Source organism: Nyctereutes procyonoides, unplaced genomic scaffold (assembly GCF_905146905.1).
Source record: "Nyctereutes procyonoides isolate TBG_1078 unplaced genomic scaffold, NYPRO_anot_genome, whole genome shotgun sequence".
Taxonomy (NCBI): domain Eukaryota; kingdom Metazoa; phylum Chordata; class Mammalia; order Carnivora; family Canidae; genus Nyctereutes; species Nyctereutes procyonoides.
Genome location: NW_026575043.1, coordinates 27,543,279 through 27,569,383, shown reverse-complemented (window position 1 = coordinate 27,569,383; position 26,105 = coordinate 27,543,279). Strand labels below are relative to the sequence as shown.

The 26,105-nt window shown below is 40.3% G+C and overlaps 2 protein-coding genes across 2 annotated transcripts in view; both read right to left on the bottom strand.

Moving 5' to 3' along the window:
• The window catches only part of ATAD1 (ATPase family AAA domain containing 1), a 45,012-nt gene extending 19,785 nt beyond the window's left edge, over positions 1-25,227 (bottom strand). The window contains exons 1-5 of the mRNA XM_055323099.1: positions 25,177-25,227; positions 21,393-21,564; positions 8,190-8,288; positions 6,115-6,235; positions 3,660-3,860 (exon numbers count right to left, since the gene is read on the bottom strand). Of these exons, the coding sequence (XP_055179074.1) occupies positions 3,660-3,860; positions 6,115-6,235; positions 8,190-8,288; positions 21,393-21,554 (583 nt within the window). The 5' untranslated portion in view covers positions 21,555-21,564; positions 25,177-25,227. The remainder of the gene's footprint in view (positions 1-3,659; positions 3,861-6,114; positions 6,236-8,189; positions 8,289-21,392; positions 21,565-25,176) is intronic.
• On the bottom strand, positions 24,055-25,134 carry LOC129508232 (tetra-peptide repeat homeobox protein 1-like). The gene has a single exon (XM_055323247.1). The coding sequence runs from the start codon at positions 25,132-25,134 to the stop codon at positions 24,055-24,057; it is 1,080 nt and encodes a 359-aa protein (XP_055179222.1).
• Positions 25,228-26,105: the final 878 nt, after the last annotated feature.

The following is a 26,105-nucleotide window of genomic DNA, read 5'->3' as shown; positions in this document are numbered from 1 at the left end:
TCCAAAGCTTTAAAAAAAAAATTATTAAGCAAAAACCTAATACCATGAGGTGACAGTCTTCTGACGGCAAACATATATCCTGGATTTTCTTATGTAGCTCTGATTTTATAAAGTCTATCTCATTGCTGGGCTATGTACCAAACTAATCCATCTTCTCGATGTAGAATATACTGTCATTTTTAAATTGCTTCTTTTTAAAGACAGTATGTATAAGTACAGCCACATACCTAACCACCATAACTCTATTTATTATTCCTAAACTATCTTCATTACTAAGAGGTTGGTTCTGGCAAAACAGCAGCATAAAATGATACGAAAAACTTAACATGCTGAATAAGTATAAATAACCTAACTATATTAGTAATTACATTAAGTGTAGATGGTCTTAAAGTACCCAAGTACATGGTTAAGAAAAATTAGACTGGATTTAAAAAAAAACCTAAAAACTCAACTGTCTGTTTACAGTAGACCCACTTTATACCTAAGAGCTCAGATGCTAAAAAGGATGGAAAAGACATATATGTAAATACTAACAAAAAAGTTGGAAAAGGGAAGCCTGGGTGGCTCAGTGGTTGAGTGTCTGCCTTTGGCTCAGGGCATGATCCCAAGGTTCTGGGATTGAGTCCTGCACTGGGCTCCACACAGGGAGCTCGCTTCTCCCTCTGCCCGTGTCTCTGCCTCTCTGTGTCTCTCATGAATAAATAAAATCTTAAAAAAAAAAAAGTTGGAAAATATTATTTTTTGAAACTTAATGCATACATGACAAATGGTGCTAGAATAACTGGAAATCCGTGTGCAAAAACTGCATCTAGATACAGATTTATACTTTTTCACAAAAATTAACTCAAAATGGATTATAGATCTAAATGTAAAACAAAACTATGAAATTTGTAGAAGATAATACAGGAGAAACTCTAGGTGACCTAAGGTCTGGTGATGAGTTTTTACATATAACACCAAAGGCATAATTAATCAAAGGAAAAAAATGGTTAGGTTGGACTTTATTAAAATTAACAATTCTGAATAAAGAACAAAAAAAAAAAAAAAAGAAAGAAAGAAAAGAAAAACAATTAAAAACTCCATTCTGGGGGCAGCCCGGGTGGCTCAGCAGTTTAACGCCGCCTTCGGCCCAGGGTGTGATCCTGGAGACCCGGGATCGGGTCCCATATCGGGCTCCCTGCGGGGAGCCTGCTTCTCCCTTCTGCCTACGTCCCTGCCTCTGCCTTTCTCTGTGTCTCTCATGAATAAATAAATAAAATCCTTTAAAAAAAAAAACAAAACTCCATTCTGTGGAAGACACTATTAAGAGAAGAAGTAAGCCACAGGATGGGGAAAAAAGGTTTACAAAATACCTATCTGATAAAAAGCTGGTATCCAAAATATACAAAGAACACTTACAAAATGACATGAAGGAACCTTAAAAGCATATTGCTAGGCAGAAGAAGCCAGTCTGAAAAGGCTATGTATTGTATGATTCCAATCACGATATCTTGTAAAAGGCAAATAGTCAGAAGCTCAGTGGCTGCTGGGAGTGAGCAGGTGAGGCACAGGGACTTTCAGTGTGGTGAAACTACTGCCGATGTAGAAATTACAACCAGGGATCCCTGGGTGGTGCAGCGGTTTGGCACCTGCCCTTGGCCCAGGGCGCGATCCTGGAGACCTGGGATCGAATCCCACGTCGGGCTCCCGGTGCATGGAGCCTGCTTCTCCCTCTGCCTATGTCTCTCTCTCTCTCTCTCTCTCTCTCTCTGTATGACTATCATAAATAAATAAAAATAAAAAAAAAAAAAGAAATTACAACCAGTACGGAGGATATAAAATTAGAGAAAGTGTTAACACGTAAAAGATGAGTGGAATGATTAGTGTTTAAGAGTTGTAAGGTTCCTGTATTATTTGGGAAGAGGGCAGAAATGATTAGCCTAGACTTTTTTTTTTTTTTAATTTTTATTTATTTATGATAGTCACACACACAGAGAGAGAGAGAGGCAGAGACACAGGCAGAGGGAGTAGCAGGCTCCATGCACCGGGGGCCCGATGTGGGATTCGATCCTGGGTCTCCAGGATCGTGCCCTGGGCCAAAGGCAGGCGCTAAACCGCTGCGCCACCCAGGGATCCCAGCCTAGACTTTTAAAGCAAGTAGGTATGCTAAATGTTTCACTAAAAGAAAAACAGTATGTAACTTCTAAACTTATAGCAGGGAAAAGGAGATAAAGTTCAAAAAGTCCACTAAATTGGTAAATAAAAAGCACACAGTGATGTAATAGAAATAAATCTAAATATATCAGCTATCAAAATAAAGGCAAACTGACCATACCTCCCAGGTAAAGTATCTTAGATTAAAACTTTAAAGAAATCTAGGGATCTCTGAGTGGCGCAGCAGTTTGGCGCCTGCCTTTGGCCCAGGGCGTGATCCTGGAGACCCGGGATCGAATCCCACGTCGGGCTCCCGGTGCATGCATGGAGCCTGCTTCTCCCTCTGCCTATGTCTCTGCCTCTCTCTCTCTCTCTCTCTCTGTGTGTGTGTGTGTGTGACTATCATATATAAATAAAAAATTAAAAAAGAAATCTAGCTGTCTAAAAAAAAAAAAATCTAGCTGTTACATGCTTTTATGCAAAATTCACGTCAAAACTCCAAAACTGCTGTAATAAATGGATGAGAGACACACAAGTCAGACAAGTAACCAAAGTTCTATATACATATAACCAACTTTTCTCTATTTCTATATGGCATGTAATGTTAAAATTAACTCAAAGCTATAGTTTTAATTACCATAGCTTTATTATGACTCACCACAGCAGGAATACAAAATACTGATGATCCATAAAATACAGAAAAAGTGCACTAATTCCTGACATATAGGGAAAGATGATGTATTTTGAGTTGGCTGTCCATATGGAAAAGAATGAAATTAGATTCCTACTTCACACTATATAGTTTAAAAAGAGGAATATTTATGATGATAGTGAAAGGATCTGTAAGCCAGACACAGAAAGTATAAATCATAAAGAAAAAAAAAGGAAAAATACAACTAAATTTAAATCTCTGTAAAAGAAACTATCATAAAGTAAAAACATGAGCCAGTCTAGAAAATATCTGCTATCGTAATAAACAAGAAAATGCAAATAACCCCAAAGAAAAACTGGCAATTTACAAGCAAGGAAACCCAAATGACTAGTCAACATGTTCAAAGATGCCCAAATTTACCAGCACCGCAGGGAAACACAAAATGATAATTCATGTTCTTTAAAGTGACAAAACAAAACAAGCTAATGTCTGAAAAAACAAATTTTATGGAGTATGTAGGGAAATTGCAATGGCAAGAGTGAAAAGCATAAGCACTTTGAAGACAGACCCATCACACAACCTAATGGCCCAACTTCTAGGCATCTACCCTGGATAAACACACATGTGTAAGGAAACATGTGCACGGTGTCACTGCATGCTGCTTGCAATGGGGAGAAGACAGAAATTACTATCAAGTAAGGATCAAATTATGGTTCATTCTGTAATATGGAAATTATACAGAGCATATATTGATGTTGGTTACCTCTTTTGTTTTATTAATTTGACCTAATAAATACCAAAAACTAAATCTGGTCATCTAAATACTACCCTTAAGAATGGTGCTTTAAAATGCTCACACAGAAAAGTCACACACCTATTTCATCTATAAAAATGATGGAAGGCTGTAGCTTTATGGCAAGGGAGAAGACAGCAGCAGCCAGTTTCTGGGATTCTCCATACCACTTATCGGTCAGCGTTGAAGGCTGAAGGTTAATAAATCGACAGCCTGCTTCTTTGGCGGTAGCCTTGGCAATCAACGTTTTACCACACCCTGGAGGCCCATAGAGAAGAACACCTGGAAATTAACAGAGGATTTTATTATTTCCTTGAAGAGGAGATATTTGCTTTAGTTTATGTGATACTCAACATAATCACTTTTCAAAATATATTTTTCCTAAGTTACCTGAATTTTCATGATGCATCAAAACATGGAACATGGTGAAATTCACAAACATAAAATACACCAAAATGATTATTGAAGTTAGAATTTATAGGGAGAACTATGTAAGTATTCAGATGGAATTTTAATCGTCAATTTTTAAACATCTGGAATAACAAAGGGTTGGTTTTTTAATACAACCATTAATATTTTATGACACGTTCTCGCAACCATTTATTGGCATGACAGCTGCAACTTTATGTGATTGTATGATCTCATGTACTAGTATATTATAAGTCATTCTCAAATTATCATTGTGTAATCTGTGAGGCAGAGATGACTTTTGGCTTAGATACAAATGAACTGTCTAGGGATAACATAAAATTGGCAATAAAGCAATGACCTATAAGTAACCTATTTCCAGTTCAAAAATGGAACAGGCTATGGTATGCAACTGACTTTATGCTTTGCTTCTGTACACTAACTCCAATTTATGTTCAGGGTCAAAAAGTAAGTCAATTTTTGTTCCCGATAGAAAACTTTCCAAAAATGCAAGGTAGAAAAGACTCAAACAGTATAGATTACAACATCTGGAGATACTTGTGTTAACTTACAAAAATTTGAAATACACATAGATACCACCTCTAGCTGTAGATAATGCTTTCAAATAAGCACCAGATTTACACATAACTTTGAAGTATCCCATTATAATTTGGTATCTACTGTGCTAATTGGGGTAAATGCAACTGGTGAAGTCACCCAATTTCCTGGGCTAAGAGCTGGCAGATGAGGAAACGAGATTTATCTAATAGCATGTAAAACACATCTCACTTTTCCAAATTCACTTTGTGAAACCGAGACATGAAAAATCACAAAAGTCCTTTCTTGCTCAGACTACCAACATCCTGGAAGAGGGAAGTAAAGAATGTAACTGAATAACCCAACTTTTACTTTACTCTTTTGATCGAGGCTCAGATAAATCATTTGAATTTTCATTGGGGGCCAGCAGGGAGGGATTTTTAAACATGTAATCAACTAAATGTTTTTGTTAGGGGAAAACAGCTTTGTTGTTTTTAGAAAATAAAAATACCTAATAAACAGTTTTGTTGTTTCAGTTAATAAAAAAAACATGTCATTTTGGTGGTAACTGTCATCAGCATTTACCAGAAGCAAAAATTATCTACTTCATGAAAACATAAAGATATCAGCTCCAATTACTTTCAATATATAAATTAATGTACTTTTTGATATAACTCCAAAATTAATAAGATATATGCAACTATAACTTACACATAGCACTATTTTGATATTTCTATAGATTCTATTTTTTAACTAAAATAGATGTGCCTAATAATTTGATTTCAGCCTTGACTAGCAACAGAAAAGCAAACCTGTCTAGTGCTGGGAATAGAAGAGCAGCTTCCACTGCATTTCCACTAGCTGGAAATAAAGCTCTGCTGCAGTGTTTGTTCTGGAAGCTGTGGTAACACACTTCTGTTTATCTCACTGCCAATTATCACCTAGGCTCCATCTGAATCACCTTTAACAACACTTACACATGATTAATATTTGAATGGACAAGAATAAAAGTGCTATACTTAAAGACAGAGTTGTAATCATTTCCTTTTTTTTTTTTTTAAAATAAGCATTTCCAATTCTTGAGTTCTAGGACTTTCAAAGTGATTACCACCACTAGGAACAAAGAACTTTCCCTTAAAAATAAGTAGTATTTAACTCCTAAGTTCATCCATATATCAGTATATCCTCTAAAACATCACTGCAATCCAAAAATAATTAAGAATACTAAAAGGATAAAAAAAAAAAATCACTAAACAAAAAGAAGTTTTACTTTGAAAACAAAAGAACCCATATCATGGCTTTGGATTTTTTCTTTTTTAACCTCAATTTCCCAAATTTTTATTTTCTTTGGAAGTAGTAAAAATGAGTTTGAAATAAAAGGATTGTTTTGACATGTAATTACGGGAAAAAATTTTACTGAAATTTGGGAAGCTGAAGAATGAGCAATTATTTTAAAACTATTTATACAACTCACAAGATTTCAGTTTTCTCTTGAAAACTACCCTCAAAAAAATACCAGTTCGATAATGGCAGAAAGTTCCAATTTTCCCTACATTTTTAATACTTTAGCAAATATAAACTCGTACTATACCCTTTGGAGGCTGCAGAAGCCTGGAATTTTCAAACAAATGCTTCTTTTTGATGGGTAGGATGACCGTGTCTTTCAGATCCGTAATGACATCATCTAAACCTGCTATATCACTCCAAGTAACCTGGTAAAAGGTAAGGTTGACATGGATTTTACAACCTAGTGTATACTCAATGAAGTTAAAAAAAAAAAGCCCCCCAAATGGTAAACCTTAATCTGATAATTATATGTAAATAATAAAAGACAAATATATAATGTGAGTAAAGACTTTTCACAGCAATAATGATATTACTAAACTATGAAATTACAAAAATGAACTTAATAGTCAACAATCTACTATTAAAAAAAAAAAAAACCACCACTAGGCCCAGTACTCAGAACTCTACCAACATCTAATAAGCTGAATTCACTCCATTTACAAGGAGATACTCTGCCAAGAAGACTTGAGAACCAGCTCAGACAGCTAAGTCAGCGCTGGCTGATGGGGAAGAGCTTACCAGGAGTGTCCCTAATTAATACAAGATACTGTCAAATATAACAGGAATAGGTTTTAGAAATAGTCACACAAAACTGGACTTCTGAATTGTATTAACCGAAAGTAAAACTGTGCCAAAACTTTTATCTTTATAAATAGTAAGCAAGGGACAAATCCTTTCAAGATAAACACAGCTTACGTATTTTAAAGCCTTCTGACTCAACTTAAAAAATCTGGGGCTTGAGGGGTACAGGGGAGAATAAACTAATTGAAAAAGACCTAAGAAGAAAAACATCAAACCTAGCTCTACCCTGGCAGAGTAAAGGGGCTGGAGGTGGGGTGAGTCAGAGGCAATGTTTGCAAGTGATCTACTTTCCCTACAACTTAAAAAAAAAAAAAAAAAGTGAAAAAACAGCCAAATCTGAAAAAAAACATCACCTACTTCCACTGTCACTGTAACAAAAAACCGAGTTGCTGGTTCAGCCTTACTCAGAAGTGAACACAAGTAGGGCCAAGAAAGTCTCACTGAAATTTTATAAATCAAATTCAAATGGAGGATTAATCCCAGGGACACGTATCTCTCTGTGCACATGGATACTAACAGACATTATAGACTTTTATTTTCCAGATTTGGAGACAGGGATATAATATTCATTCCATTCATTTATATCTGCTGTACAAATTTTATGCTTGTTGTTGTAAAATATTCACACAGGATCTTAGAGTTTATAAATTACACTAATCTGATGTTCAAACAACTGTTTGAAGTAGGTAAAGCAGGTATCACACGGTCCCTGGATTATACAGAAGGGAATGGACACTCAAAGAGGAAGTCATTTGTCAAGGCCATGAACAAAAAAACTGGAATTCACGATCTTATGCTGTCTACATACCTTATGAAAATTTACATTTAAACCCCAAATCAAATAGCTCTGTAACTTAAATTAAGACACTTGACATGCCACGAAGGTGAATTAAAGTACAAGTTATCTAAACAAGCGTATGTCCAAATATGCTAACATAGCAGACTCCAGACTGCTGTCCTTAGAAAGGCCTGCCTGCAAGGCTGGACCTTGGCTGGAGTATGGGAGCAGAGATTTCGGGGTAATTCTCACCACTCTCCAATAAGAACACCTCACTGTGCCTAAACTGTTTGTGCAAAGAAAATGGTTTACGGTGGAGGTGTCTTCTCCCTCTGAAAGGCTAGAATTTGGGGAGATGTTAGGAAGTGGAGTCTACATGACTAATCCCAATCAAAAACCTGGGCGCTAATAAATCTCTCATGGGCTTCCCTGGTGAAGAGCACTTTACATGTGTTCTCACAACTTGCTGCCAAAGGAATGAAGTGCAACCCATGTGACTTCACTGGGGGAATTCCGACTCCTGGAAGCCTGTGCCTGATTTCCTGCAGAATTCATCCCATGCCCCTCTTTTCTTTCTGATTTTGCCTTGTATCTCTTTGTTGTACTAAATCATATCTGTGAGCACAAAACTGCTGAGTCCTGTGATTCCTCCAAGAGAATCATCAAATCAGGTCGTCTTCAGGACCTGTGACACAAAATGCTAGACCAAAAACATGTTAAGTAAGATTAAAGATACGTACATGCATGTTAAGAGGGTCTACTAGATGAGCAGCAATACTCATTTCATATTCTGAAAGCTTCACATTTTTCACACCAATCTGTTTCATTAATTTTTCTGCCTAGAATGAAAAAACAAGCAGCTTCCTTTAGTTTGATATTTAGGCACTGGTACTCCAAAAGAGGTTATCTGTGAAGGTTAAAGAGCAATGAACAGCCATACAAGAATTTTCCAGGGAAATTCTAGGCCCCTTGATCTCATCTTTCCCCAGCGTAAGGCCTGAGGTAAAGAAAAGATTTGAGGGGCGCCCGGGTGGCTCCGTGGTTGAGCATCTGCCTTTGGCCCAGGGCGGGATCCTGGGGTCCTGGGATCAGGTGCCGCCGCTGGCTCCCACAGGGAGCCTGCTTCTCCCTCTGCCTGTGAGTTCTGCCTCTCTCTCTCTCTCCCGCTCTCTCTCGCTCTCTGTCGCTCATGAATAAATAAATAAGCAAATCTTAAAAAAAAAAAAAAACCTATGAGCTTTAACAATGCAACAAAGCTTTCAATTAAGATTTTTAAAAATAATGATTTTACAAACATTTACTGAGTGTGTGGAGTATTATGCCAAAATACTTAAATGGATTAACTCACTGAATCCCCTGTGTGAGCTTATGAAGTAGAATTTTTCCCCACTGAGAAAAGGAAATTAAAGATTAGCTCAGATGAAATTAACTTGCCTTAGGTTGGAGTTAGCAAATGGAAAAGACAACATACACATGTGGGCAGCCCAACTCCAGAGCCCATCCTCTAACCACCACCCACATGACTTTGCCGTCCTCAACTATAAGAGAGGAATCTGTGACCACTAAGGAGTCTTAAAAAATCTAAGGAAAACACATTCAAATTTCAATTAACTGAACATTTTTAGAAATAAAGGTGCTCTGATAAATACCAAAATTTTTATTACGTTTGCTCTCCTAAAATACTTTTTAAAAAATCACGTTGTATCCTTTATTTTATATATATATTTTTTATTTTTTAAGATTTTATTTATTTATTCATGATAGAGAGAGAGGGAGAGGCAGAGAGAGACACAGGCAGAGGGAGAAGCAGGCTCCATGCCGGGAGCCCGATGTGGGACTCGATCCCCCATCTCCAGGATCACGCTCTGGGCTGCAGGGGGTGCTAAACCGCTGAGCCACCGGGGCTGCCCTATTTTATGTATTTTTAAAGTAGGCTCCACACCCAATGTGGGGCTTTAACTCATGACCTTGAGATCAAGAGTAGCATGCTCCCCCCATGCTCCCCCCAAGCGAGCCAGCCAGGCACCACCCAAAATACTTTTGATTCTAAAGATTTGTTCTTGTCAGGGGGTACTGCCAGTTCAAAAGGGAATTCCTATCACAGGGCATCATAGTTAGAGATTGGTCAGAAGATTAGGACAAATGTGGATAAATTAAGATAAATCATATCCTTATGATGTAGCATTTTTTAAAAAGAGCTATGAACCACACTGTTTTTCCTCTTTAGCCTTCTTCTATAAAATTACTGAAGCAATGAATAAAGTAGCCTTTCTCAGGTTCTTTAATCTCTTTCTTGTAAAGATCTTCTCTTCTGCTGACTTTAAATCTTTTGTCAGCTACGACAGGTGTCCTATTTTAGTATCTATAACAACATCAATTTACTCTTCTTTTTCATTATGCTTCTATAAATGTGAAGCCAGCCCACACGTGTTCTTTTTAGGCTATGCTGTAAAACACTGGTTTTCAACCAGGGGTGATTTTGCCACTCGGGACATTTGGCAAGGTCTGGGAATACTTTGGCTGCCACAACCTGGGGGAAGGGGGTGCTATTAGTATTTAGTCAGAGGAGACAGGGATGCTGCTAAACATTCTAAAAGGCACAGCATAGCCTGCCCCTGGCCCCAATGTCAACAGTGCCGAGTTAAGAAACCCTGCTGATCACCCCCCACCCCATTAGCTACTTGCTCTTAAAATTTTACTCTAGACCAAAACTGCCTCTTGGTTTATATAGTAACAACCTTTATTTATGTCTAGGGTTTCCTAAATGACAAATATCAGCTATGTTGTTTATGTTACGGAGCTAGAAAATGCTATGGTCCAATTTACCTAAAATTTACCTAAAATCTGTTCCCCATAAAAGCAGTCCAACGTCTTCAGGTTGCATTTACAACATTGACAGAAGAAAGAAATTAAGGTTTAATGGGCAAAACTCATTTTCATTTTTTTTTACAATCAGCCTTTAAAATCATCCTGATAAGTAGCTATTAACATGCTCATTTTTCAGATGAGGAGCCCAAGGGTCAGAGCAATTAAAAGAACTGCCGAGATTATGAGCTAGGAATTGGCATTTCCAGAGTTCAAACCCTGATGTGTCTAATTCCAAAGCTCACGTTCTGCTCAAATACTAATACTCCTCATTTGGGAGAGCAGGACACAGTTAACAAACAAATGAACAAAAAGAAAGTACCCTCAAACCCATCATACCAACACTAAACTGTGTTCCAGAAGTTATTCAACTGTTTCTAGCTCTGACACCCTTAACTGAGTCCATTTCTGAAATGTTTTACCAAGAAAAACAAAATTATGATTTGATTGTACTCTTAAGATTTAAGACAGCTCAGTGACAATTATATTTTCTAGTTACCAACTTTTGTTTGTTTTTTTCTTAGAGCGAGTGAGCACGTGTAGGCACAAGTAGGCGGAGTGGCAGGCAAGGGAAAAGGACAAGCAGGTTTCTAAGTCATTGTCACTGTGGAGGAAAAATGGTGGGCTGGGGGGAGGGGAGTCAAAGGTAGGAGGGAACCTTACTTTTTACTGTACACTCTTTTTAACTGTTTCATAGAATGTTTTTATCTTTTCATGCTATTTGTTTTTTTCCACGTAAAGTATTCGTCTTAAGATTAAGTGGGGTAGGAAATAGAAAACTAATATTTTTTGCCTAGAAAGGGAAGAGATGGAGAAAAGGAGTAGCAGAAAAGAAACATTTCGTTCAGTTTCTGAAAGATCCAGAAAATTGGTTGTTCTTTTGGAAGAATAATTTTTAAAAGTTAGAGATAGCATTAACAAGGGTGAAAAAAACAGAGATCAACTATAAACTTACATTTTTTTAAATAGAAGTCATAGCTAAACTGCTGTAAGTGGATAGAAGAAATCACTGATACAAAGCTCATAAAAATACATTTAAAATAGGAAACACCAAAAGATTTGAGTGATTAGCTCTATGTATTAGATATAATCTCCTATAAACTCATATAAAAATTCTAGAGGAGACAAGTCATCTCCCCCTTTAGGGTCAGTGCACTGTCTGCCTTCTGGTTTTACTGCGTGTATTCTGGAAGTTGTAGGGTAAGAGGGCTTTCGACTCCGGCGCTCTTCCACTGTGCTTGTGCGTAGAGCACGATGCTGCAGGGCCTTCTCTCCCTGACTTCCTCTCTCTGGCTGCCTTCTGTCCCCATCCCTTCTACCTACTGCTTGGCCTAGCAGGCAGCGCTAACTGTGTGTTCCTTCCTGGCACAAGGAATCTAAGATTCAGCACCAGCAAACCTTCGTTGTGTGAGCCATTGATCGATCATGGAGGTCAGGATGGCTTCCCGGTGTCGGTAAGCTTTAGCTGTCCCCGTGTAACCGGCATTCGAGGACAGCTGCTCTTAAAAAAACCAGGCAGCGACAGTTCAAGGTTTTGTTTTTAATTTTTTAAAGGTTTCAGTATATCATCTCTTCACAAAATATTTCGGCTAATAGTTCTTCAAAATAACTAAAAGTTTCGAAGACTAGAGTATCATGACAGGACTAAAACAGAAGACATTAACTCCACTGAGGTCACAGGACACGACTTTCATGTGTAGGAAGAATTCTCAGTAGGGAGTCTTTCCTGGTCTTTGACTATTAAACTACAATCTCAGAAATATCACACAGTCTAACTCTCAGAAATGTTACACAATCTAATTAAGATGCTAAACCCAGTATTTTATTTATAAATGCTCAGAACAGGTTAAGCATTAAGCTATTCATCCTGTACTTAGAGCACTTAAATAGAGAGCTTACCTAGAGATTCCATTTTTCTACATCTCAATTAACCCCACCCTTTCATCAGGCTTATCCATCAAAACTCTTCTACTACATCTAAATACGATCCAAGCAGCAGCAGATGCCCAGAAAATCCCCGTCCCTGTAGGACACCCTGCGGAAACCATCTCCTCTCTCATGACGGATTAAATGCCCCACATTTCACCAAGCTGGGAAGTTTTCCTGGCTTCAGGCTAGAAGTTGTTTACAAATAATTTAATTCAAACATTAAGACTACTTCTAAGTCACCGTTCGAGATTTGAATGCCCCGACATCATCTTTTACCCCTTTCATCTGACAACTGCACTGCCTTTAAATTTGCATGAGGCTCACGGATTACCAGGTAGCCTCAAAATGTTACCTCAGCTTCTACATTCAGTGCTCTTCCTTTCTGACCACAGAAGTCATACCTTCTTCCTCTCCCACATTCACATGTGATCTTTGTTCTCAATGTGTACTCTTAATTCTTTAATTCCCTTCTGTACTTTCACTTAATTATCTAGTAATTAGCTGGAAATATCTAGCTTCCTAAACGGCCTGGACCACAGCTCATCATTTCAACAATGTCTTCTGTTGAACCTCAGAACCCCTTACATTTGTACCAGTCAGCCTTACCCTCAAGGCTGGCTCCGCACCACCATTCCATTTATCTGCTACAAAGATGCTGAGAAATGCTCGGAGAAGTTAATAAAAACGAAACAACTAAATTCCCAATAAATTCATGCTTCCTTCAACTACACCCTAATGTTCATAATCCACAATGATTTCTCATTAAACACTGGTCGGTCACATACTTATCTTAGCAGGTCCTAAACCTCCATTTCCATTTAGTTATAACATCTCTCCACTTCACTGAGAGTAAATTAACTCTTCTTACAATGTCCTCAACTACTGATCCCAACCCCTCTGGGATCTAGCTCCATCCTCTTTGGTAGCAACTCCCCACCTCCTCCCTTTCCACTAGTCTTTTCCCTTTTCTTCCTTACCTTTCTGCCAGCAAATTCTGGAATGACCACCTTCTTTTGCTTCAAATGATACTTGCTGTCCCCAGTGAATGGAAATCACTCTGATTTCACTGAATTATGGATTGCTTTCTTTGATTACATTCTATATGTCCTCCTTTTCTCCTGGATTTTATAACACAACATTTACAAAAAATTCTCTTTTGCAACATTCTCTTCCTTTGGTTTTGATGACTTGACAAATGATTTTCCAGATACAGGGTTTGAAATGTAAAGAGGAGCTTTGAAAAATTATATTCAACACCCACCAACTTCCCCCAATTCTTATTTTAGAATATAGGCCTTCTGGATGACATGCTACAATGAACGACTACTACAGTCTGCAGTATTTTGTCTACTTCAAGTGTGTTAACGTGGGAAAGACTAGTACCAATACCCTATGTTACTCTGGTTTTATTCCTACTCTTCTGGCCAGTTTTTAAAGGTATTTTTATTAATAATTGGGTAGGTAAAAAAAGACATCTTTAGAATACATAGATGAGGTCAAAACAACCACAGAACACCTGCTCAGTAAATACTTGTCATATGAATAAATTCAGGTCCTTAATCCACAGAAGAGATTATTGTAAATGGGATTAAATAAAAATCAAATTTTATCCCCTCCCATATAGAACCAATTGTTCACATAGCATTTATTGATCCATCCTTTCTCTAATAATCTACAAAGCAGAGCCAATTGTTTCCATATCAAGTTTCTATAGTATGCCTACATCTGTTTCTGGACTCTTATCTGTTAAATTTGCTAATCCATCCCTGTGCCAAAAGCATACTGTTTTAGTAACAATAGCTTGATAAGCTATACATGTCTTGTTTTTCAAGTGTCTGGCCTACATATAAACTCTTATTCTTCTATAAAAATTTTAGAAAAAAAATAATGAAAAAGCCTGTCAGTATTTTTATTGGCATGAAGTATAGTTTTCAGTATTTTATAATTTTCACTACAAATGTGTTGTAGAACTTGTCATTTACTGTATATTTTTGATACTATTGTAAATACTATCTTTTTTAAAGTTGCATTTTCAAACTATGACACATATACAGAAATAGTTGATTTTTGCACACTGATTTTATATCCAGTAGCCTTTAAACTCTTATTAGCCTCGATGGATTAACTACAGACTTTGTTTGCTTTCTATGCAGAATATCATATGATCTGTATATAATGACTAATTCCTTCTTTTCCAATCCTTCTACCTCTTATCTTTTTTTATTTATGCATCATTAACAGTAAAATGCTGAACAGAAGTGATGACAACAGGCTCTAATCATAAAGGAGATGCTTTCAATTTTTTACCATGAAGTATATTTCCTATAGTAAATTCATTTTATCAAGCTAAAGATATTACTGTCTATTCCTACTGCACTAAGTAAGAGCTTTTCTAAAAAGAATGAATATTTAATTCTAACAAAGGCTTTTTCTGCATTTATTGAGATAATCATAGTCTTATCCTTTAATCTGTTATTATAGAACACTATAAATATATTTTTTCCTCAAATGAAGCCAGCCTTAAACTCCTGGAATAAATCCAACTGATCATAATATATTATCTTTTTTTATACACTGAATTCAACTTGCTAGTATTTTAATATTCTTCTATTCATTTAATTGGGATAAATTACAGCCCATTACAAATTTTTAGGACTGTTATGCTATCCTTGTAAAAAGGATTGGTGACTGTTCCCTCTTCTAGAATTTGTATAAAATTGTTATCATTAATTTGTTTCTTATATGTTGCTAGAACTTGCCAGTAAAATTCTATGGGCCTGGATTATTCTTTATCAAAACCTATGTCCAATATTAACTTATTTCATAGGTATGGGACTAACTACTCATGCCTAATTTTTTTTCTTTTTTTTTTTAAGATTTATTTATTAGACGGGATCCCTGGGTGGCGCAGCGGTTTGGCGCCTGCCTTTGGCCCAGGGCGCGATCCTGGAGACCCGGGATCGAATCCCACGTCAGGCTCCCGGTGCATGGAGCCTGCTTCTTCCTCTGCCTATGTCTCTGCCTCTCTTTCTCTCTGTGTGACTATCATAAATAAATAAAAAAATTTAAAAAAAAATTATTAAAAAAAAAAAAAAAAGATTTATTTATTAGAGAGAGAGAGAAAGAGAGAGAGGCAGAGACACAGGCAGAGGGAGAAGCAGACTCCATGCAGGGGACTCCACGTGGGACTCGATCCTGGGTCTCCAGGACCACGCCCTGGGCTGAAGGTGGCGCTAAACCGCTGAGCCACTGGGGCTGCCCATCATGCCTAATTCTTAAGTCAGTTATGGCAATTTATATTTTTCTAAGAGTCTCACCATATCACTTAAGGCCTTAAAATTTATTGGTAGTTATAAATTTTCCTTATTTTTAATGTCTGTAGCATCGTCATTATGTCTCCTCTATCATTCCCAGTAATATTTATTGGCGGCTTCATTTTTTTCTTGACTGGTTTTATAAAACTGTCAAGTATTTTTTGTATATTCAAATAATCAACTTTTTGGTTTCACAGACTTTCCTTATTGTCTACTCATTTTCTTTTTTTTTATGTCTACTCATTTTCTAGATTTTTATTCACTCTATTGCATATTCTATTGCCCATTAATTTGTCTTACTGTTTTTTCCATTCTCTCATTATCCATGAGTTTATATTAAAAATCTTCTGAGCTTAAGTTTGATATTTACTTTATCAATTTTCTACAAGTTTGATATTTATTTTCCACCTTCTTTTCTAAAAAATACTTAAGACTATAAATTTCTCTCTAAACACTAATACATTATGCTTAACTCAATCATATATTTTTTTAAGATTTTATTTATTTTTTGAGAGAGAGAGCTTGCGGGAGAGAGCACTCGAGCAGGAGGAGGTCCAGGAGAGGGAGAAACACACTCCCCACCCAGCAGGGAGCCTGACACAGGGACTGGATCCCAGGATGCTAAGATCATGACCCGACACTAAGCAGACTTAACTGACTGAGCCATCCATGCACCCTAATCTTAAATATTTTCTAATTCCTACCAGTTTTCTTTTACCTAGGTCTTTAGAGACTTTCTTACTTTACAACTTATTGGATATTTAATGATCTTACTGTTCTGCACCAGAGCCAGGGAATGTAACAAACATGCTACCAGTGCTAAGAAACTTGACATCTGCTTTACAATTTATCATATAGTTAAATTTCAAAAATCATACACAAGTGCTTTTTAGATATGTACCCTGCAATTGTTTGAAGCACAATACACTGTGTGGAGCTACTAGATAAAGCTGTTACTTATGTAAATCTGCTTTATCCTTACCCATTTAAAAAAAAAGTCTCATCTGACTACATCAAAATAATAAGGTCTGCACAGCAAAAAAAAAAGCAACAGAACTAAAAGACAATCTAACTGAATGACAAGATATTTGCAAATAACATGCGATAAAGGGTTACTATCCAAATTATATAAAGAATTCATACAACTCAATACCAAACCCTCCAAATAATCCAATTAAAAAATGAACAGGAGACATGAACAGACATTTCTCCAAAGACATCCAGATGCTCAACATCACTCATCACCAGGGAAATGCAGATCAAAAACACAATGAGCTATCACTTCATAACTGTCAGAATGGCTAAAATCAACAACACAAGAAACAATAAGTGTTGATAAGGATGTGGGGGAAAAAAGGAACCCTTATGCAATGCACGGTTAGTGGGAATGCAAAGTGGTACAGAAACTGAAGAACAGTATGGAATAGAACTACCTATGATCCAGCAATCGCATTACTAGCCATTTACCCAAAGAATACAATAACACTAATTCAGAAAGATATATGCACCCCTGTGGTTACATGTTTTGAGCATTATTTACAATAGTCAAATTATGGAAGCAGACCAAGTGTCCATCGACAAACAAAAAAGATGTGATACGGGATCCCTGGGTGGCGCAGCGGTTTGGCGCCTGCCTTTGGCCCAGGGCGCGATCCTGGAGACCCTGGATCGAATCCCACGTCGGGCTCCTGGTGCATGAAGCCTGCTTCTCCCTCTGCCTATGTCTCTGCCTCTCTCTCTCTCTCTCTCTCTGTGTGACTATCATAAAATAAAATAAAATAAAAAAAAAGATGTGATAGTAGATAATAATAATAGTAATAATAGAATATTACTCGGTCATAAAAAAAAAAAATGAAAGCTTTCCATTCATGACAACATGGATGGACCCAGAGGGTATAATGCTAAGTGAAATTAGTCAACCAGAAAAAGACAAATACCATATATGGAATATAAGAAAAAACCCAAACGAACAGAGTGAAAAAAGAGACAAACTAAAAAACAGACTCAATTACAGAGAACAAAATGGATGGTTACCAGAGTAGAAGTGGGTAGGTAGGTGGGGAAAGGAATGAAACAGGTGAATGGGATTAAGAGTACACTTATTATGAGCACTGAGTAATATATAGAATTTCTGAATCACTGTATTTTACACCTGAAGCTAATATAACATCGTATGTTAATTATACTGGAAAAAAAAGATTTAAATATTTCATCTACCAATTACTGAAAGCAATGTTAAAAACCTTCCACCATGATGATGGATATTTCTTCCTACAGTTCTACCAGCTTTTGCCTTATGTATTTTGAGGCTATATTAACAGATGCACACAAATATAAAATGTTACATTTCTTGTTGAATTGAATCTTTAATCATTCTGTAATGAATCTTATTTTCTCTAATGGTATTTTTGCCTTAAAGTTTATTTGCCTATTTGTATGGTATAGGCATTTTTCTACCCTTTTATTTTCAACCTTTCTGTATCTACAATTTATATGTGTCACTAGTATATGGCTTAAATTTCTCTTTTTTAAACCATTCTTACATCTTTATCTTTAGGTAAATTACCAAAGAGGGTATACTTTTTAGGAGTCAAAGATTTATGGGAGTACTGTCTACGAGATACCCTACCTTGGAATGGTCCTGTGTTTTCTATCCTGAGCTCTTCTGGGCCATAAAAATAGACGTCCAAATTCAGCAGGTTCAGCAAATTCCCTCCAATGTGAAAGCTGGCTCATCTCATCTTTTTCAGTTTTTACCCTCAGTTTTTATCTGAATTTCTTACTTTCTTGCTAGCTCATGAACACCCTTAAAAAGATTAAAAAATATTTTATTTAGATCGTTTAGTTGTTTTAAGCAGGAAGGGCAGTCCGGGCACCTAGTTATCCTAACCAATCTGTTCATCCTTCACTGACCTCACTTCATTTTCCGTTCCCTAAATGAAGGCTTACTTTTCAGCCTACTTACTATTTACGGTGTTTGATGGCATCTCCTTTAGAGACCTCATCACTTCCAATATACAGTCATCAGCATCTATCATAGTAACAACTACATGAAAACTGTCAACAAAGACTTAAATGTATAAATCCTGATGGTGGTAGGAGGATGGTGGAGGAGTGGTTTAGGGAAAACCCCATAAATGATACATACCTCCACAAGAATAATCCTGAGGCCTCCGCATCCCAGACTCACTTCTCTAAGGAGCCAAACTACTTATGACCATCTGATGAGGAACCGCCAAGGACCCACATTTTCTCTGAGATTTAGACCTACCACTAACTGCTGGATGAACATTTTCCCCGGATGCCTACCACCAGCACAAACTCAATATGCCCAAATCAAATATCATCTCTCTGTAAACTTGTTCTATCTTCAGTTTCTAAACCTCTGTGAAAGGTACTATGAGGCTTCAAGGACTCAGAAAAATCTTGGATTCATTTGTATGTAATATGTCCTTTTTTCCCCCCATATCATCACAAAATCCTTCTAGCATTCATTCTCATTAGTCTATTTCACCCATTCCATTCCTTTTCTCATCCCCAGGCCTACTGCAGTCTGCTTGTCTATGCAAGTCTATGCAGATCTAACTCCCGTTCCTGCCATATACTACTACTGTGAGGTGAACTATCCTTAAAACATTCCTTTGCATATCACCCACTCACTAAAAATCTTTACTAGGCAGTTTGACAGTGTAATAGTTTACACTGCCTACACAGAAGACTTCAACTGGTCAGTAGTGTACTTCAACACTGGCTGGAGGTAAGAAGGGAAAAAAAGAAGGCTATCAGAGAAGCTAGAGCCCCTGACCAAGCAAACAGCACACCTCCTTCTTGGCTAACGTTGACTTGTAAAATGCTGTGCCATTTTTTCATATCAGCCTTTGTCCACCCACCAAAAAGAACATATTAAAGAAGCAGAGGTCTCTTCCCTGACTTTACCCTTTAATCTCTTACTGCTTCCTCCAAGTCCTATTAGTTAGTTGCATAAATCCTCCACTCCAGTCTGACTAGTCTGTTTACTGCTCCCAGAACAGGTCTTGTTTTTCCTATACCTGTCCTGATCCTGTTCGTGATCTTGCTACTTCAACTGCCCTTGCCTATCCTAGCGGCCAGACTCTTTCATGAAGCTGTCCTCAACTACTAATGTCCTCAATCATCAGTGCTGCTGCTTTCTCTAAATGCCACAGCTTCTGTCTATGCATTAGTCAATTAGAATATGCTACTATTATAACTTACATTATCATGGACAAGTCTTTTTACCCTACCATGGGCACTATGGGACAGATGTTGAGTCTAATGCTTCGTATACCTGATATTTACAACTATATTGCATATATGATTTCCAACAAAGGCTTAAAGGTAACAATCCATTAATTTATCATTTAATATTTCTGTTTGGCTTTCTATATCTTCCATAACATGTGTGTTCCAGGAGCTCTTAGAAGCCAAGAAAATAAAATACAAAATTCTCTAATACGCACATCTCTGCTTTTAAAACTTCTCAAAGTGGTTTGAACTTATCAATACTTTGACCTCAGATTTAAACTGACTTGCATAGTGTAGATGGTGGGAAAAGCTGCACTTCTGAAGACACATGGATATACTTACTTAAAACACACATACACAGACAAACTGCACTGGTCAGACTTCTAAAGGAGTTGTAAATTGACTGATAGTATGATATCATCTAGACCCGAGTCAACTATTTTATAATCAAATGCAGAGAACAAACTCACAGCTGTTCAAATTGCTTTTTTGGATACAAACAGTAAGCAGTATTCATGAAACTGATTTTCACTGATTTAAGAGCTATGGGTAGCACCATAAAGCAGTCATTTATTTACATTCCTGTTTGCCACGCTAGCCTACAGCATTTTTAAAGAACAAAATTTGTTTATCTTTTATCCTTGGCACCAAGAATTTGCTAGGAGCTCAGGAAATGTTTACCGAGTGCATCACAGTCACAACACACAGAAGGAATCTAAACATCGATGAACATGAACATCTTGCCCTAAAACAGAATGAAAAACTTGCAAGGCTCCTTTAGGGCTTTTACTTTTTTGAGGAAGAACAGAAACCCAAACAAATATATCGTCCTAATTAAGAAAATGACCACAAGAGGCAGTTACTGAAAAAAAAACAAACAAAAACCCCCTGTGACTTATATTAGTAAGATTTAGCAATTTCTTAATTAGAAATTAGTGAGTTTGCAAGTATAAGACCGACAGCTGATCAGTATTAGCCACATTTCAAATGCTGTGCAAAGTAAAATGCATACCATCACTAAAGATAAATTTTTGTTTAGTCTGTTCAAAAATTTTACTTAGATTCCCTCATTCATTAGCTGACAAAAATATCCTAATGAAGATGTTCACAACAAAATACTGGAAGATCTTTATTCTTCACCACTTTTTATCCTGGTAAGTTACACAGAAAGAATTTGAAAAACGAATACTTTTTTTAGGAATAATGAAATTAAAGGGACGCCTGGGTGGCTCAGGGGTTGAGTGTCTACCTTTGGCTCAGGGTGTGACCCCAGGGTCCAGGGATCGAGTTCCACATCGCATGGATGCGATGTGGAACTGCATGGAGTTCCTGCATGGAGCCTGCTTCTCCCCTCTGGCTGTGTCTCTGCCTCTCTGTGTGGGTCTCATGAATAAATAAATAAAATCTTAAAAAAAAAAAAAAGTATATTAAAAAAAACTTAAATATGATGTTCAAACACATTTTCACATAGGTCTTAGAGAACTTATTAATTTCTAATTCTACTATATCCTTAGTTTTATGAAAATACAAGCTAGCTACAATAAAAATGATCCTTAAACATTTTAGTCATACCTGTTTCTGAGCTTCTACTTTTTGCTTCCTGGTTGGATCAATTGCATCTACCATCCATTTGATTGTAAAGTATGTTACTGCACCAAATATCGTCAAACGGAAAATTAAACCAACAACTTCATTCCGACTCAAAGGACGAGAAAAGGCTTCAGCATGTACCATCTTGATTAACCTTAAAAAAACAAACAGAAATGTTACTAAGTAATAACTAGATTCATTACAATTGGGAGACTGATAAACTCAGCAAGAAAAAGTAACTTTTAGTCAAATTCAACATCACTTGCCTTAAAGTGTTTTAAGGAAAAATGAACATACTAAAAACTGAGGTTTATTAGGCTTTTTAATGAACCTTATTGAAAGCTCAGATAATTTAAGTAGACAATTTTATTTGAAAAATGCAGTCAACATCTTAAGATACTTACTCTTTTACAGCTTTTAAGTAACTATTTCAGAAAATCTAAGGATCTAATGACTATACCACTAATCCAACTGAAGAAAAGGCGGCCTATCACTGAAATACTTTATTAATGCGAAGGTAAGAACTTCTCCTATTACGTACAATGTACAGCAGGTTAGTTTTTGAGTGAAATTCAAACTGAACAGACTCGCTTTCTCCTCAGGCTTACTTTTCATTTCAGGTTTTCAAGGCCTGCTTAAATGTAAACATGCCGTTTTCTCTATTAACAAGTGGCATTAAATTTTTTGGGCCACCCTATTATTTCCAACCACCCAGTTAAACATGAAGCAACAGAATCTTCAAAAATTTCTGAATCACAAGAACACAGTACTACTCGCCTAAGACCGAGAAGAAAGGAGACAGCAAGCCTATGTTTCCCTACATCTGTGAGCTGCCACGGCAGTCACATACGGGTTTGCAGAAGGCACGCACGCCCCTGTCAAAGGCAGTAACTACCCAGGAGAATAAGGGTGTTAGGGACGATGGGACTGTCACAGTTTGGAAGACAGGCTCTCAGCTTCTAACAGCAACATTATTCTCTCACAGAACTGGACTATGTGAAAAAGAGAGAGAATGTATTCTGAACTCGTGTAAAAAGGATTAACCAGAATCTGCACAGACGGCTCCGCAACAGATAAAGCGCAGAAACCAATTATCTTTTTCTTTAGTGGAGTCCTTCCACTAAAATTAGTTTCCCTTGTCCCTACTACTACTCAATTAAAGATCTTCTTCACGTCCCTCCCTCTGGAATAGCTTCAACAATTTTTAAATTCCTCTTAATTCCCTCCCTGCTTCCATTCAGGAGTATATACTTCTCCCTGATAAAAGAGACTCCAAAGCTTTCCCTTTATTTACAGGATTTCCAAGTGTCCCAGAGCATCCTAACGTAGCCCCAAAGAGTAATGTCTAAGCATTTTACTTCTCACCACTTCTCAAGAGAACTGTCAACAGCTGGAGGAGTCACCGGCATCTGACAACGCCGTGTGTATCTTCCCTCCACTGTATCTGCCTGGTACCCTGGATAGGCCATTTCTTTCCCTTCATTAGGATCAGTCAAATTCTATCCAAACTTCAAACACCACTTTCAGCGGCTCCATCGAAGCTTTTAGATCACGTTAATGCTCTATATCATCCATTTGGCCCCACTGCTGAACTTCTATAATACTCACTGTATTCAACTAGAAGTCAAATCCTTACAAACAGGATTTATATCTTCCTCCATCTTTCTGTCACACACAAGAGCAGCTATTCAGTGGCTATCTGTTCAACAGATAAACTGCAACTGCAGAAACACTTCCCACTTAATCATTCTGACGAAGCTGTCGCCAGACTGAACGATTTCCCAAAAAAAGCCAAGGGTTCCACGTTCCTACATTACCAGGGGCCACTTACTTCACAATAGTACGTTATTTAAATTACACTCAACAGCAGAATAATCAAAAGCCTTCATTTCAGATGAAGAACCTTTGACCTAGAGACATTAAGTGGTTGACCCACCCAACATGTACTTATCATGCCTCCTATAGGTTGGGCATACAATAATAGCTAAGACACAGTTATTTTCCTCAGGGCACACAAAGTGCAGTTATTATTATTATATTAATTACATCTTTACAAACAGAGCTAGGGAGGAAAATCCACCTAATTAGAGTCTCTCCTCATGCAACAAATTCAAGTGTGCTTTCATCCATCAGCGTGGAGTCCTACAGGGGAGTTAACAATACTCCACTTCTTGTGAGTAAAAAATTGACTTCTCTAGCTTTCATTGCAACAGAAAAAAATTGAAAGCGCAGCTGGAGGGCAGCCCAGGTGGCTCGGCGGTTTAGTGCCCGCCTGCGGCCCAGGGTGTGACCCCGGGGTCCGGGATCGAGTCCCACGTCGGGCTCCCTGCGTGGAGCCTGCTTCAGCCCCCGGCCTGGGTCTCTGCCTCTCTCTCTCTCTCTCTCTCTGTCTCTCATGAATACATACATAAATAAAATCTTAAAAAAAAAGTGCAGCTGTAAGATGTGATAACATTAAGCGGGGATATTACTCAAAGATGGAAATAAACCAGCAGGCAACAACCCAAGGCTCTACGAAGTTCATCTGTGAAAACCGGAGGCACGCGAGTTAAGACGCTGTCCTGTAGTTACGGAGGGGGGGTTCGCGGGGCGGGAGCCGCCATCTAGAGGAGGTCCGCCTGCCGACCCGACAGCTGGGGCGGCTTCAGCGCATCCCGGTGGCCGACGATGACAAGGTTCTGACCCCGTGAACAAAGCCTCCGCCTGGCTCCGCCGCTGGCGGGTGCCCCGGAGCACCGGCCCGTCTCCCGTCCCGTCCGAGGGCCTCGGCTCCTACCGGCGGCCTCAGGGCAGGCGCTCCGCCGTGCGCTCGCCCAGCACCCACAGGCCGGGTGGCCGACGCCGCGCATTCTGGTCCCGCCAGCGGGAAACACCAACAGGGATACGCAGCCGTGCGCGTACGAACGCGAAGGAAACGCGGCAGGAGCTCGGCGGGGCGGGGCCGCAGGTGCGGCGGACGGGACCCGAGGGGCTCGCGTCTCACCCGCGCTCCGTGTCTGGGCAGGGGGCAGGAAACGGCAGCGAGCGCACGGCGACCCGGCGAGACCCAGGCTCTCCGCCCCAGTTCACCGCAGGGTCGGAGGCAAGTGTCTCCCGACCCCGAAGGCCCGGCCCCGCAGGCAGGGAGCCCCGGGGACACGGCCGGGGACGGGTCGGGGACGGGACCGGGGACGGGATCAGGGACGGGACCGGGGACACGGCCGGGGACGAGCCCGGGGAGGGGACCGGGGACGGGACTGGGGACGGGCTCGGGGACGGGACCGGGGACACGGCCGGGGACGGGGGCCGGGGTCAGGGACGGGACCGGGGACGAGCCTGGGGTCGGGATCGGGGACGGGGCTGGGATCGGGGAAGAGCCCGGGGACGGGGCCGGGATCGGGGACGGGACCGGGGACACGGCCGGGGACGGGATCAGGGACAGCCCCGGGGACGGGCCCCGCCGGCCGCCACGGAGACCACGGCAGGCTGTGACTACGAGCACCGTCCTCCGCCAGAGCCCGCCCGGGCCGCGCCCACGGGGACTCCCGCGCCCGCCGGCACAAGCGAGGGGCCGCGCTGGGGGACCCCCAGGGCCCAGGCCCGGCCGGAAGCCAAGCCGAGGCCCGGGACGCCCTTGGAGGTGAACCCGCAGGACACCAACCAAGGGCTGCGGGAAGCCGGGCGTCGGCACCGGGGGCGGCACGGTGACCTTGCTCGCGCGGCCTCCCAGATCCCACGGAGGCATCCCGCCTCGTCCCACGAGGCCCGGGAGGAGCCCGCTACTCACCCCAGGGAGGACACTGAGGCAGCAGGAGCCGTCGGCCAGCCTCGCACCGGAAGGAAACGCCGCCTGGGAGGGAGTGCTTCCGGCGGCAGTCGCGACCCGCCCCCTCGCTCGGCGCATGCGCCGCCCGGCGCGCGGGGCGCACGTCCGGGGCGTCCGCCATGGCGGCGGGCGGCTGTGACTCTCGGTCTCCGCCCGCGGCCCTCGCCAGCGCTCTGAGCGTGGCTCCTGAGCTGGGCTCGGGGGAGGCGCCGGTCCCGGGCGGCCCCCGCGCGCTCGCGGGCTGCGGGGGCGACTTTCAGTTTCCAGGGTGAGCTCGCTCTCCTCCCGCGTCTCCGCGCCGACGGGCACCTGCGGGCGCGCCGAAACCGTGCGACAGGGCGGCGCGGCGCACCCGAGCGGGCCCGCGGGCGGGACGCCGTAGGGGGTCTGGCGCCGCGATTTGCATCTCGGGGACCCGCCTGTTTCCTGCACACCTTCCCCTCCCCGGAGGCAGCGACGGGACGTCCGTCACCCAGGAGGTCCCCAGGGAGCCGGCGCCTCCGGACGGGAAGGAGAAGCGGGGCGCTCCTCGGGGAGGCGTCGGCGCCACCTGCTCGCCGGGGGGCTGTGTGCTGCCCGCGCCGGGCCTGGGGTCGCGGTCACCGGGCGCCGCCTGCCCGCTGGGCCTCCGGCCACCCGCCGCACCCGCGCTCCAGCCGGCAGGCCTCAGAAGTCGCCACGACCTAATGCTTTTATTTGTTTGTTTGTTTATCCATCCATCCATCCATCCATCCTCAGAAGTCGCCACAATCTAATGCTTTTCTTATATTTATTTATTTATTTGTTTATCCATCCATCCTCAGAAGTTCCCACGATCTAATGCTTTTCTTTTATTTATTTATTTATCCATCCATCTATCCCTCCGTCCTCAGAAGTAGCCACGATCTAAT

What these genes read in the sequence shown, in the direction of transcription:
- LOC129508232 (XM_055323247.1), bottom strand. Translation starts at nt 25,134, where the DNA reads ATGCCTCCGTGGGATCTGGGAGGCCGCGCGAGCAAGGTCACCGTGCCG.